General features: G+C 38.0%; 1 protein-coding gene across 2 annotated transcripts in view; it reads left to right on the forward strand.

Annotated features, from left to right (window-relative positions):
- Positions 1 to 15,951, forward strand: part of LOC124802483 (sister chromatid cohesion protein PDS5 homolog B-B) — a 176,942-nt gene that overhangs the window by 50,598 nt on the left and 110,393 nt on the right. For both annotated transcript variants that reach the window (XM_047263293.1, XM_047263292.1), the window contains exons 10-11: positions 2,486 to 2,723; positions 6,697 to 6,810. In XM_047263293.1, the coding sequence (XP_047119249.1) occupies positions 2,486 to 2,723; positions 6,697 to 6,810 (352 nt within the window). The remainder of the gene's footprint in view (positions 1 to 2,485; positions 2,724 to 6,696; positions 6,811 to 15,951) is intronic.

The following is a 15,951-nucleotide window of genomic DNA, read 5'->3' on the forward strand; positions in this document are numbered from 1 at the left end:
ATAGGAGACGCAATTATCAAACCAGACATTAGTCCATCGGAGTTACTCTCCCAAAATTGGGTTAGACAGTCACTAAATACAAGCATGGTAACCTTCTCCGAAGTATCGCCTAGATATGTACAAGGGGTCATAAAACAAATGAAATCATATGATAGCTTAGATATATATGGCATATCATGCAACCTGCTAAAAAAAGTGTGTGACCGCATTCTCTACCCCTTAACCGATTGCATAAACAAGTGCTTACTTGAGAGATATTTTCCTGATGAGTTAAAACTGTCTAGGATCGTCCCAGTATACAAAAAGGGAGATAAAGACTCTCCATCTAGCTACAGGCCTATTTCAATAGTACCCGCATTCTCCAAGGTAATAGAATGCATCATGTACCAACAATTATCATCTCACTTTGAGAATCTAGGAATAATTAATGCTACACAATACGGGTTTAGGAAGAATCTGTTGACCATTGATGCAATCGACACGGTAGTCAGTTACATCCTCAAAGTTTTTGAGAACAAAGGTTTTGCTCAGGTCTCATTCTGTGACCTAAGCAAGGCCTTCGACTGTGTTGAGCACATGCCACTACTAGAGAAACTAGAATTCTACGGCATCAAAGAAAACAGTCTCAGACTATTAAAAGCTTATCTCAACAACTGTAAACAGGTAGTTTGTGTTGGTAAGGAAATGTCAAACATGAAAATGTTAAAGTAGGTGTGCCTCAGGGATCTGTACTGGGGCCCTTCCTGTTTCTGATAATGATCAATGACCTCCCCTCGTTTATTAGATCCACCACTGTATTGTATGCAGATGATACGACCTTTCTCCATAGCAGTAACAATCTTAATGATCTTAAAACCTGTGCTGAAAATACACTCACTCATGCAGCATATTGGTTCAGAGCAAATGGTTTCCTGCTAAATGAAAATAAAACTCAGCAGATAATCTTCACTCTAAGAGACAAGCCACTATCTGATGACCCTAGTTCTGTTAAATTCCTGGGAGTTTATTTAGACGAAAAGTTATCCTGGGGCCAACATGTAAATTATATTAGTAGCAAACTATCTAGAGTAATTTATTTATTAAGACAACTCAGAAATTGTGTACCTGAAACATACATCAGATCATCTTATTTTGCATTTTTCCAGAGTATAATATCCTATGGCATTATCTTGTGGGGTAACTGTAGTCATATACATGACATCCTATTATTGCAGAAGAAAGCCATTAGGATAATTACAAATTCTTCACATAAGGCTCACTGCAAACCCTTATTTACTAAACAAAAAATTATGACTGTAATAAACCTCTATATATACAATGTCTTAATCTTTACGAAGAAGAACCTACAAGATGTGAAACGTAGAGAAAATGTACATTGTTACAACACAAGAAGCATCAAACACATATACACGCCTTACCACAGACTATCAAAATCAATCAATAGCTATGAAGTCACAGGGCACAAGCTATTTAATAAGCTGCCACATGCCATACAGGACCTTCCTGAACATACATTCAAAGAAAGACTGGATGAATGGTTTATTGCCCACCCGTTCTATGATATCAATGAATTCTTCAACTGTAAAATGCAGTAATCCAACAGATGACCCACTGTACATTTATTGTAATATAAGCTAAAATATTTCAGTAGTCAATACCTTATCACACTGTATTATAAATTGTAACTTCATTTGATGTTGTCAATTGCTGTAATGGCCTAAAGACAATAAAATCTTTATTATTATTATTATTATTATTATTATTATTATTATTATTATTATTATTATTCGATGCATAGTTATTAAAATTATTATTAAAAATTAAACTTCTTCCAGCAAGCACAAGCACTTATGAATATATTTAGAAATCAATAAGAATATGTTTTAAAGATTTTGACGCAAAAAAGAAAGAAGGACATAATTTTCAGGTTCTGGCATATTTTATTCAGCTAGTCTGTGCGAAGATAAAGACAATTGTATATTATATCCAATGATATTATTTGCCTATTGCCATTTAATATGATGGTGTATGTGCTGTAAAGCACAAGCATAAAATGTAATTATCACTGAACAGGCCATAGGATTTGCAAACAAAGGAAGCACAGATTTTCTGTATGGTCAGCTGTGGTAGTGTAACTGCAAAGTAGGAAGAACTTTGCAGTTGCTTCCAACAAAAGTGCGTACCATACGTGCAAAATTATTAAGATCAACTAGAAATTAAATAATGTGATATTTCCTATTGACTCAAAGCTCAAGGGCCTTATTTGGAGAAAATGCATTGCTGTATTTGGTGATGTAGAGTTGTTATATCAGTTTCTTTCCACTGTTTTATTGTGGCGTTCAGGATAAGGAATGAACTATCAATAATTATTTTCATGAGCAGTCCAGTTTTCACACCAATATACGGATATCATTCTTAAATGATGTATTCATTTAGTTTTTACATTTGATCTAAAAGATGCTGATGAATTCAATATTGTTGACAGTGTCCGAAGAAGTGTTGCAGAATGGTTAGAACTTCACAGGCGGCCGCAGTCGATGGAGCGGGATCGTGAAATAGTCACTAAAGTGGCTGTGCTGTCACGGTATCTTCCAGAGCCTGTCAAGGCACAAGAGTTCCTCACGAAATTCTCTTCTGATTTGCTTAGAGATGGTGCACTACTTGCAGCTATGGAGAACATTGTCCGTCCTGATATCAGCTGCAAGGAATGTGCAGACACCACGGTAAATAAAACTGTATCCAACTAAACTGTAGAATTTGTAGTCTTTTATCAGATTTTATTTGATTTGAAAAGCTAATTGGTTCTGACTTTACCTTCAGGAGATAAGCCATTGTTCAGTTGATATTTTATGTCTTATATGTGAAGTGTTATATGAAATAAGACATGCAAATTGAAAATAATTTTAACAAAAAGTAAGGACTTCTGCAGTGTGCTGCAGAAACAGTTTGAGGTATATTGCTGTTGAAGGGATACAACATGAGTGGGATCTGTTTTCAGTTAAGACCCGAATTTAATCAGGTAAACACTGTAATTTCATCATGGATTTGTTTTCAAGAAAATAAAATCTGTGATTTTGGTCCAAGGAGGATTGCACAAGCTCTTATTTGTTTGCTGTTCTCTGCTTCTTGCTTTTTGAGATAATTTTCACTATGGGTTTCTGACATGAGGGCTGCTGTGCCTGTATTAAAAAGCAAACCTAGTGGCTGGCAGCCTGAAAGTGGGTAGGTGATTTGATATGCATCCAAACTCTGCAAAGGAAGACAGTGGTGGTAGCTTTCCTGATTTGAAATCAAATTATGAGGAGAATACTACAAAATGACTATTGATTACATTTCCACATGTGAACCTGCCAAATCTTTGTTTCGGAAAATCACCATCTGTGCCCATTTTACTTGTATTATTTCACAATTTGAATACCATGTGAGACCAAAATAAACCATGAGTCCACAAGGCCTCAAAGTGCCACAGTAGTTTCACATTGGCATTTACAATTGTGTTAAATTAGTGTAAGGGGCCAATACACTGTGGAACTGTACTTGATCTGTTGAACTGTTGGTTGAATGTAATACCTGTGGCATGTAACTCATTACAGTTTATCAGGCTCTCAGCACATTTCAAAGACTTTATATACAGTTTACGAAATGCACAGTTTTAGTGCTGTTTAAAATCAGATTTTACCCAAGAAGATTCTAGAAGCAAATTTATGTGTCATCTTTCTAATTATGCCACAGATCTTGATGACACAGCATCTTTGTCTTCCTGCCTAAGTAAATCCTCTTTGTGGGGGAATATTTTCTGTTGCACTGGGGTAGTATATCGAGATCATTGTTAACATCACATGTTAGCGGTTTGAGAAGTTTTTTTGAACTGGGTAATGGATGTATTTTTATTTCAAAGTTCATTGTAAATATGCACTGCATTTACTGTGGCCTTACCAATTAATATTTTTTATGCCTCCTTTTCAGTACCTTTTTTCTCTTCATTTCTGGAAGTAATGTAACTCTCCTAATCTGGTAACTCAACAAATGGTTTTTCACTTGTTGTGCTCCATTGTATGCAAATTTAACGTGCTAAAGTAGGATAAATCATGTGGCGTTACATTGGCATAACATGGCCAAAATACCTGGAAGGTAACATCTGTGGTCTCATGAGACCAGCGGGTCATCTCCAGGTCAAAACAGTGATTTGATCAAACTTTTTAAATTGAATTTATTGGCCTTTAGTGTACACAATGCAGCTGGTTCACATTTGCATAAAATAAATAGGTTTTGATAGGAAATTAGTGTTGGAATCTATTTTTGTTTCCAAGCGCACACATTGTAAAACCAATTGTTATCGAACACTTTTGTGCATTCAATTATTAGTGATATTTTGGTCTTAGATTTGCATACCTGCGACAACAGTGAATGTGCACATTGCGTAGAAATGTCTGTTGTTGTGTTGATAACAGAGCCATCACAAGTGTTGACAATGGGTGACAAAGTTTCACAGTTTCTAAAAGGATTGTGGTTCTTCCATGTAGTCTGTGTCACTCTTCTTCTCCCTAAGAGCAGATTCTTTGCCAGGAAAATCCAATCCATGAATTTATAATGTTCAGTATTTTGCCTGAAAAAGGAAATGATCCTACAGTCACCCATAAGCAACAAAAAAATTGCCATATGCAAAGTAGCATAAGGAAATGAGTGTTTCAATAAATACTTAAAAGTATTTCACTATCTTTCTGCTGAAGCTATAGTTCTATTTGCTGTTGTTGCATTCATAAATTCTCATTATCATTGTTATGTGGATACAACACAATTTGTTTGTACATTGCTCACAAATAAAGATACTGACACCCCCCCCCCCCCCCCTTACACACACACACACACACACACACACACACACACACACACACACACACACATGTGCATGCAGTTCAATCCTTTTCATAGTGCCTGGAGAAACCAAAGGGGACCACACCACATAGTATGGTGTAGTGGCTAGAGGTGTGTGAATTGTTTGTAGTTGCCTGCTTACTGCACTGCTTTTGTAGTAAATGAGCAGATAATCTCTGTCTCACTGGCATTTGTTTCCTGTCAGTTAAAGCACTGAAAACAAAAATATTAATACCCAGAGTCAATGTAAGTGATCATTTGGTATTTGGTATGTATATGAGGTGACAAAAGTTATGTACATGAGGTGACAAAAGTCGTGAAATACCTCCTAATATTGTCTGATATCCTTTTGCCCATTGTAATGTAGCAAAGTGATGTGACATGGACTCAACTAGCTGTTGGAAATCCCCTGCAGAAATACTGAGTCATGCTGCCTGCACAGCCATCCATAATTATGAAAGTGTTGCCAGTGCAGGTTTTTTACACAAGCTGACATCTCAATCATGCCACATAATTGTTTGATGGGTGGCCAAATCATTCACTCGAATTGTCTAGAATGTTCTCCAAACCAAACGCCAACAGTTGTGACCCTTCAATGTGTCTGGCCATTGTCATTCATAAAAATTTAGTGTTTGTTTGGGAAAATGAAGTCCATGAATGGCTGCAAATGATCTCTGAGTAGCCGAACATAACCATTTCTATTCAATGATTGGTTCAGTTGAACAAGAGGACCCAGGCCATTCCATGCAAACACAACTCACCCCGTTATGGGGTCACCACCAGCTTACACAGTGCCTTGTTGACAACTTGAGTCCATGGCTTCATGGGGTCTGCACCACACTCACACTCTACAACCATCTCTTACTGACTGAAATCAAGACTCATCTGACCAGGCCACAGTTTTCCAATTGTTTGGGGCCAACCGATATGACCACAAGTCCAGGAGAAGCGCTAATGGCGATATTGTGCTGTTAGCAAAGGCACTCTCATTGATCGTCTGCTGCCATAGCCCATTAATGCCAGATTTCGACACACTGTCATAATGGATACATTCGTTGTACGTCCCACATTGGTTTCTGTGAGTATTTCACACAGTGTTGCTTGTCAGTTAGCACTGACAACTGTATGCAAACACTGCTGATCTCAGACGTTAAGTGCACTATGTTGTCCATATTGAGAGGTACTGCCTAAAATTTGGTGTTCTCGGCACGCTCTTGACCCTGTTGATCTTGAAATATTGAATTTCGTAATGATTTCCAAAATGGAAAATCCCACAGTTCTAGCTCCAATTACCATTCCACATTCAAAGTCTGTTAATTCTGTAATGCAGCCATAATCACATCGGAAACGTTGAGTCACCTGAGCACAAATGACAGCTTCGCCAATACACTGCCTTTTTGTATGTTATTTACACGGTGCTACTACCATCTGTATCTATGCATATTGCTATCCCATGACTTTCGTCACCACAGTGTGTTCCTCATTTACCCATAACATTTCTGTCACTATCTGTAACAAAAGAACTTTGTAAGAGATTACATAGTTAATTGTGATCAAGTGACCATATAACCATCTATTAAGCATTTGTGTTTATTGGAGAGTGGAACTGTGAACTTTTCTTTCAGCTCTTTCAGTTTTATAACTTTGAGAGAAGGGCAATAATTTAGTGTATTTTTGAAAAGGTATTGGTATTTTTCTGTTTTTACACTAAAAAAGAAAAAAACTACATTTATTTATAGTTGAGATTCTAATAACTTTCAGAAGAAATGATGTTTTTTTGTAGGTGTTATTTTTAGAGTCCTTTCATTTCTTGTTTTACAGAGCTTGATTCTTAAGAAGCTTGGGCAACCTGTGATGACAAATTTGTATTATAATACTGTGAAGATGTTACTGGAGAGGATATCGTCCGTAATGGTTGATCACCAATCAATTAAGGTATTCATACAGAACTGAATAAATGCTCATTGTGTATGGAACTAATTATTATTAAGACAGAATTTTCTGTTTTGGAAGCTAATTAGAATAGATGTGTGCTTATGTGACTTATGTAGATTGCAAATAAAAATTAGGAGAGGTAGCTATTCACCTACAATTCATTTTTGGGTGTCTCTCTCTCTATCTCTCTCTCTCTCTCTCTCTTTCTTTTTCACGCACACACACACACACACACACACACACACACACACACACACACACACACATTTTAAATCACTTGCCAATGAACTGAGTTATTGACCAAGATCCGAACCAACCAATTATATGCGCCTATTGCTTTATCTTTTGCTCAGTTTATTACAGTCTCTTTTCACATACCTGCTCTCATAAACTGTGGACCTGCCAAAATGGATGACTTGTGCGCCTCATCTTCTTTGATACAGATAGCCTTATGCCATCCTCACCAGGGAAATGTTTTTCATTGCAAAGCACTCTAGACTTGGTATCTGTAAATGTTGCTGTGTGCTCTGAAACGACTTGCTATACAAGGGCTATTCAGTAAATAAGGTGACTTTTCAAATTGCGCATGCAGCATACATTCAGTTATTGATCTTTTTTTTTCTTTATGTTGGTACAGATGTCCTGAACATATGTTCACAGTTTCAAGAGTCAGCATATTTCGTTTGTTTTTCACAGATAGAAAGGTTGGACATGTTTTAGTGTGCTCGGCGATTTTCGGTTATTATAAAAAATGGAGCAAAGAATTTCCATCAAATCTTATGTAAAAAAGGGGATCAAGTGCTCTAAAACACTTGAACTGTTGACAGTGGCATGCTGTGAGTCTGCTCTATGTATTAAAAAAAAAAAAAAAAAATAGTAGTTTACAAGTGGCCAAGAAGATGCCAATGTCAAACCTCGCTCTGGATGCCCCAGCACATCAACAACAGATGATAACATCGAAGCAGTGAGGAAAATTGTTTTGGAAAATTGTTGAATTACTGTAAAAGAAGTTGCTAAAGATGTTGACATATCGCTCAGCTCATATCATGCAAATTTTTTGGATGTTTTGGGCATGAGACGTGTGTCAGCAAAGTGTGTTCCAAAACTTTTCAATTTTGATCAGAAGAACTGTCGCAATGGCATTGCGCAGGAGCTCTTGAATGACATCAGTGATGATCCTGATTTGCTCAAAAGGGTCACAACTGGTGATGAAACATGGGTTTACGGTTATGACATTGAAACAAAATCCCAATCATCCCAATGGAAGCATCCTGGAGAGCCAAGACTAAAAAAAGCACACCAAGTTCGATCAAATGTCAAAATTTTGCTCTCTGTTTTTTTTCCCAATTATTTTGGTGTAGCGCATCATGAATTTTTGCCTCAAGGTTTGTACGGTCAGTAAGGAGTATTACCTTGACGTTATGGACTGTCTGTGAAAGGCAATACACAAAAAGTCTGGGATTGTGGAAAAAAAAATTTGTGGCTTTTGTATCACTACAAGGCACCTGCTCATTCATAATTGCTTGTGAGAGATTTTTGGCCAAAAACAACATGACAATCATGCCTCAGCTACCATATTTACTGGATTTGGTCCCCTGCGTCTTTTCTCTGTTCACAAATCAGAAGAGACCTATGAAAGGATGAAGATTTTCAACGATTGAGGAAATAAAATACTTTTTGTATCAAAAAGTGCTTATGATAAGTGCTTTGAGGATTGGAAGAAGTGTTGGAAAAAGTGTATTGTATTTGAGGGGGATTGCTTTGTAGGGGACAACATGAATACTGGTGAATAAAGTATGTTCTCATAAAAATATAAGGTCGTCTTACTTTTTGAACACACCTCATATCTCACAGAACAAGTTCCTCATGATTTGCGACTGCAGCAGTCTCCAGTAGCAGTCGTGGGCTGCGTCTGGTGCATTTATCACACAGTTTCTCTACAAAAATGGACACATGTTGAATAGCTGCTTTAACCCTGTTAGCAATTCTTGAAGAAGGGAATCTCCCAGTACTGTTATTTATTAGTTCATTTTACCTGGGATATTAGTGAAATCAAGCACACTCTCAGGTAGAGAGCACTCTTATCTTTATAAGTAAAAATCAGTTGCCGAAGGTGTAAAAGATCATCACTTGAGAACGCCTCGACCGATTGGGCATTTTTTTTCCCCTTTTCTTTTTTCCGTAATTGTCAGGACGAAGTTTGTGGGAAAATTTTTTTTGGAAAATCGGGAAAGTCGTCAATTTTGATGATATTATATGAAAATCTCAGTGAAAGAATTGTGGTCATTTTTACAGTTATGCTGTCATATGTTGTCATACCAAAGAAAATTCGTGTTGAGTTTGGCAGTTCTCCTGTCACATGCTTTCATAAAAACAAAAAATTCCATTTGAGTATTTATACTTTGCGAAGAAGAATACAACTGGAAGCGATACTCCAATGTTTTATTGGTGGTAATCATATCTTTGGTGTGCTGCAAAGATTGAATTTATGTCAAAAACTGCCACCAGTGAGGCATCGAAATACCAGTTGGTGTGCATGCAGTGCAGGCCAATACATGACCGCCTATTCAATGGGACTAATGAAGAGCATACACAGTGTTTGGAGCACGATCCATTATGACTCCGGAACAACAGATACAATCGAGTTAGAATAACTCAGTTGGAATTTACACACACAAGAATTTTGAACGTGACATAGCAGGTGGCCAAACATGTTGTCAGTGGTGATCATATTGGAGCGTGTTGCAAACATTCAAATAATTTCAGTTCGTGGTTTATTTCCGTGAAAAAAATGGCGCCAGGAGGTGTCAAAATATCAGTGGCGTACACACACTGCAAGTCAACTACATGGTCATTGACTCAGTGAGACTGATGAAGAGTGTAGACAGCATTTGTAGGAAAATCGAATACTAAATTATCAGGCATGATCCGTTATGACTCTGGAGCAATGGATTCAGTCGAGTTTGACTTGCTTGGTTGGAGCTTAAGCACAGTGACTTCTGATTTATTTAAGTTCAATAAATTCATGATCTTACTGACATTGTTTTGTTTCAGTTCAAGGAAAGATTCAGTTGTATGAGTCCCTTCTCGACTGACTGACAGATAACGCACAGCCTAAACCACTGGAGATATAGATATGTTATACAATAAACACTTTCTGTTGGACTGCCTGCAAGAAACATGTTAAACCGTGCTGTGAAAATATGCAGTTTTCCTTTCCTTTTGCAGTCATTTTTAACAGAAAACAGGAAAGTTGTGTTAATGGATAACTTTACAATTCTACGTGTTCCAAAATTAAAACCATGTGAAATGTTGTCATTAAAGCTAATATCTTCGTAGCTCCAGCAGCTCGATAGGTCTCTCTCGTATCCCATATACCAATGGTTCCAACCATTTACCCATTCATTTTGACTTCTGTTCCCAATCAAGGTTCCATTTGTAATAACAATAAATAATATCAGAGAGGGGAGGGAGGAGGTGGACAGAGTGGGAGGGGGATGAATGTAAAGAAGGGGAAGGAGGATATGGACAGAGAGATGTAGGAGGAAGAAATGGATAGAGTGAGTGTGGGATAAGAGATGAGCAGGGAGTGGGGAGTGGAGGGAAGATAATGGATGGAGATTGGGAGGGGGGTGGGAGGAGGAGGAGGAGGAGATGGACAAAGGGGGCTGAAGGAGAGGGAAATTAGGACATACCTCCAATTCCCATACATATTTAACAATTGCAAAGCATTGCTGGATTCGCTAGTTTACTATGAATAACACTGGGTATTGCAGAATATACTTCTATGAAATTAATAAGAAAGTCCCTGAGTCTTTTGGAAAACATAAGGTATAAATAATAAATACTCTATAGTGCTGAAACAGCATACTTTCGTAGTATGCAAGTTATAACACAAAAAGCATCAAATATGAGAACCCTTAATCTATAAAATCATAGTTTCTCATTATTTTACAATTACAAATTGTACTAAAAGTGAAGCATTTTTGAGAGATCCTCAGTGTGCTTTTAAAAGTCTTATACCCCTAGCATGAATGTTCCTATATAAAAACTGCCAAATACAGATTACAACTACATATGACTTAATCCAGTATGGCACCTCCTAAATTCTGCTCTTGACATAAAACCAGTGTTGCATCTCATTGGCCACATTGCTCTCCCTAAGGCAATAATTCTCCTTCGCACAGTCTTCCTTTCATGCTCCACAGTGTATGGGATACGAAATTCTATTCTGTGACATCACTAAACTGTACCAGCTCCTCATTTACAAACACATTCATGTACCACGAAAGGATGTCCTTACTGTAGCTGCAGTCAAAATGGAGGGGTATCTGTGCAGAGACCAGACAAATATACAGTTCCTGAAGAGAGGCAGCAGTGATTTCAATAGTTCCTGGGACAAAAGTCTGGATTATTGACTTATCTGGCCTTTTAACATTAGCCAGAAGGGCCTTCCTATGCAGGTACTACAAAAGGTTGAAAGCAATGTGAAATTACAGCCATTATTTTTCCAGAGGGCATGCAGCTCTACTATTTGGTTAAATCATGATGGTATCCTCTTGGGTAAAATGTTCTGGAGGGCATATACTTCGTTGGGGTCTCCAGGCAGGGACTACACAGGGGGATGTCATCATCCATCCATACTGCTGTTTATACATATGACTATTAAAGGAGAAATAGTTGTAGGTTGATACTACCCTAAGCAGCGGAATAAATTCTGCAATTAAACTAAACAGTCATTCTACTTGTTGCAGTGTGGAATGTTAGCAGAAAGACTGGAACTTCTGTTCTGATGACAGGGTGTATACGACCCAGGACAACCGGGAGAAAACCGAGAAAAACCCGGGAATTTTTTAGAATTGCAGGAATTTTTCATTGTTTTAGTTTTCAGTTAAATTTTTGTAACTTTGACTGGTAAGAACCAATACTCTAACAAAGAATATTACTGCATCTCGCTACTGCAGATTAATACTGCAGAAATAAAAAACGAACGAGAGAAAAAAAAGAAAATAAAACTTTAATTTGGAAAGGAAATGCACCATATACAACAACAAAACACATTGCTCATACAAGCGTTTGACAACAGCAAAACGCGTCAAAGGCTTAACGAAGACTATTCATGACAACAAATTGCCTCCGATGAGCGTGACGTCACAATTGTTTACATTAGATTCGTTTGAGCAGTTGCGAGTGAGATTATGAGCATGTACACTTGAGTCGCGTTTCAGTAGTACCCTCTCCTGCTACTGGCTACAGAAGTGTGGCAGTTAGCAGTATAAGCAATAGCAGCAAGCAGCCAGATGCTATCCGGAAAAATTTTACTGGTGCGCCTAAGCTGCCAGATTCGTGTATGCGCAACAGGCCCGGAACTAGGGGGCGGGGGCAAACGGGTATCTGCCCCGGGCGACAGTTTCAATGGGGGGAGGGGAGAGGGGCACCAAATTCGTATTATTGAGGAAATGGACCTTGTTTCACAAAGCGCCTAGCATCCAGCACTCGTTGGTATATCGATTACTCATATGATTTTGAACGCATCCCTGTTGGTTTTTGAACAAATTCTAAGTTGATTTTTGAAATAATCGCAAGTTGATTTTTGAATGCGTGCATAGTGTACTTGACGTTTCTGTCAGGGGAATCCACTTCGCATCTAGAAATAAACTATCCTGCAGACCAAAGGGGATGGGTCTATATGAGCTGAGCGGAATAAAGCCGAACGGGTGAATGAATGCCAATCACCGTTTATGTGGTTCATTGGGTTTGCAAATGATCAGCGTTGTTATAACTACTAGCGAATTCCATAGATTCAGACTACCAGAGTGGAAATAAATGAATAAAAGGAATAACAGGCAACAAATATTGCGTATTTTCTCCTCCGTGTATCCAAGGAAATGAAATTTTGACATAAAATTTTTGGCCAGACCGCCACACTACTAAGGGCCACTTATACAGTCCCCGGCTAGCAGCCGCTACAGTTCTTTTCTGGGATTAGTGCGGAAAACGCGTTGTACGAACACGTAACAACGCCTAACCGGAGAATAAATGCGGGTTAACTAAACCGGTGATTGTGGCAGGGAGGTGAAGTTAACCAGAGAATAAGTTTTGACACTGGCAGGAATAGTTACAGAATTAGTGATGACAAGATTGTTTGTTAGAACAAGAAAGGAGAAGAAGCGGGGACTCACAAATTACGGAAGAATATGACGATTCCAAATTTATATAAAATTTTCGTACTACTACTACTTTTCGATCTAATGCTTCAGAAGCTAGAGAGTGGACTGATGACCATAGATGTTAAGTCCCATAGTGCTCAGAGCCAAGCTAGAGAGTATGAATGAAATGTGAAACTATTTCCTAACATAAAACTTTTTGCTTGTAGTTGGTCTAATAGGCATTTGATATTGGTGCTTTGTGAATTATATTCTGTCTGGTCTTGGGTTGCATTTGTATTAACAGCTTTTTAGTATTAGACAACATCATTTCGTTTTTTGAAGTGGCAAAGTGTTTGATGATCTTTGGTGAGATAATAGATCCTTTCACAAAAAGGAAAGGACACCATGTAAAGCTGCAGCAAAGTTAGAGAGAAATTAAGGACTGAAGAAATGTGTACTGTCTTGCTTGTCACTTCTCTTTACTCGTTTTATATATCCTATATTTAATTTTATGTCACACAAAACAGCAAGTTATTAGCTAATAGGCTGTAAAGACTGCAAATTTTCTGAAGAGTACTTGTTCTGCCGGTTACAAATAATCCCATCCAGTATTAATTGCGAGATTTTTTTAAAGCGGGGCATGATGTCAGACCGGCCGACTGGGAGCAGGAGAGGCACCACAGGACATTTTAATTTCCACTGTCCTGAATATAGTTTGATGGCACCCATTACAAAATATTACATGTTTCAATTCCACAGAGCGAAATTCAGAGACGTGCGACAGAAGAATGCTGTGTGAGGAGGCGTGGCACTGCACTTTGGCACGCTTAAGACCAAATAACATGCCTTACTTTCCCTCGAGCATATATGTTTCATGTATCAGACTCTTCAGAAAGATGTACGCTACAAAATGAACATATTTTATAAAAGTCGATTTTTTAAAATATGCAGTGTGCATGTTGCTGCAATCAGACATCTTTTCAAAACGTGTTTTTTCCCCCTGAGTTTCGTTTTCTAAAGTGCCTGGAAATTCTACGCCGGTGTATAAAACCACAACCATTGAAAGGATTGATAAGTTTTACAGTTCCGAGGAAAATTGTCCTGCTACTTAAAACGGAAAAAGTGTGCTTTCATCCGGGAGAAATTCTATTTTTAACTGGAAAAAATCTGGGAATTTTTTTTTCTCGTCCACGTATACACCCTGGATGAATACAGGATTATAAACAAATATTAAAATAGGGATAACTCGAAGCAGGTCTGATAATAAATAAGATGACAAGAATATGGGTAAACTACTACAAAGAGCATTGTGAACACGTTACCACAGCCTAGAAAGACATCAAGCCAACACCTCCTGCAGTAGTAGAACTTTTAAGAGATGGAAAGTATATATGCCAGGGTAAAAGAAGTTATTGAACTGCTCAAGGGAGATGAAAATTTAATTGTAATGGGGGACTGGAATTTGATAATAGGTAAAAGAAGAGAAGGAAAAATAATAGAGAACATGGACTGGTTGGCAAGAAATAAAAGAGAAAGTCACATGATAGAATTTTGCCCAGAGCATAATTTGTTCATTGCTAACACTTGGTTTAACAATCATGAAAGAAGGTTGTGGAAGGGTTGTGGAGACATTGAAAGGTTTCAGACTGATTTATAATGGTACGACATAGAGTTCGGAACCAGATTTTAAACTGTAAAACGTTGAAATGAAATGATCGTATGGCATTGTTGGCCAGGAGGCCCCATTCGGGGGAGTTCAGCCGCCGTATTGCAAGTCTGTGGGGGCTTATGGGGACTCTGAGCACAGTTTATTGGTTATGACCTGCAGATTAAAACCGATGAAATTGGGAAGAAGGTGGGAAATTAAGGTTATGGGCCTGAATAAATTGGAGCCAAATGTCAATAATTTCGGAGGGAACCTTAGGCAATGTTTGACAGGAATGGGAAGGAATGCAATAGAAGATGAAGGGATAGCATTGCAGGCTGAAATATGTAGCATATTCCAAACCTAAGGTCTGCTTGGTCATAAGAAATAAACTCATGAGGAAATGAATTTAATTCATGAGGAAATGTTTTTATTGACCGTAATATTGTACTACATACCTGCTTTACTTGTACACATAATCACCATTCATATCTATACACTTTTTGTGAAACTGGACCAGCCTCTTATACCCCTCTTCAGAGAAGTCTGCCACCTGAGAATTGAACCAATTGGTAATGCCAGTCTTGAGTTTGAAATCATTATGCACCCAGTTCCATTTTTTCAAATGTAAGAAGAGGAAATAGCCACTTGGTGTGAGGCCAGGCCTATACAGAGGGTGCTTAAAAAGTTTCCAACAAAAGACTTGGTTTCTGCAGCAGTGTGAGGGCATGTGTTGTCGTGAAGGAGGATTAACCAGACGGCAGTTTCCTCTAGCATCGATTTTGGATCGCACATCTCAGTTTGGTTAGTGTTTCAATGTATATGTTGTCTGTAATTGTTGACCCACAATACAGGAAATCAATCAAAAGGATTCCCTTTCTGTAAACGGTAGCCATCATTTTTCGATTGGGAAGCAGAGATTGCTTAAGCGTTTTTGGTTTGGGTGAATTGAATGGCACCACTGTATCGACTGTTGTTTCAATTCTGTGTTGGTGTATGATATCCATGCTTGTCACCCGTTACAATGTGGGAAAACAAACGATCTTCATCTTGTCTATAATGCTCCAAAAACTGTCATGCACTATGCATTCTTTGCTCTTTGTGCTGATCAGTGAGCATTTTTGAAGTCCACCTTGCACACAGTATGTGATATCAAAGCTGTTTAGTGACAGCCCTGTAAACTGAGTTTTATAGCAGCATTTTGGAATTCATCTTGAGGTTGAAGCCTTTCTGTCTGTGTTTGTTTACAAATAGATTTGTTTTTAAAGAGGGACTGTCTTGATCGAAACACCCTTAAAAATAGTGTTTTGCTCAAGTCAGACCCTTTACAAAACCAAATTTATTTTG

This window comes from Schistocerca piceifrons, chromosome 6, assembly GCF_021461385.2.
Source record: "Schistocerca piceifrons isolate TAMUIC-IGC-003096 chromosome 6, iqSchPice1.1, whole genome shotgun sequence".
NCBI lineage: Eukaryota > Metazoa > Arthropoda > Insecta > Orthoptera > Acrididae > Schistocerca > Schistocerca piceifrons.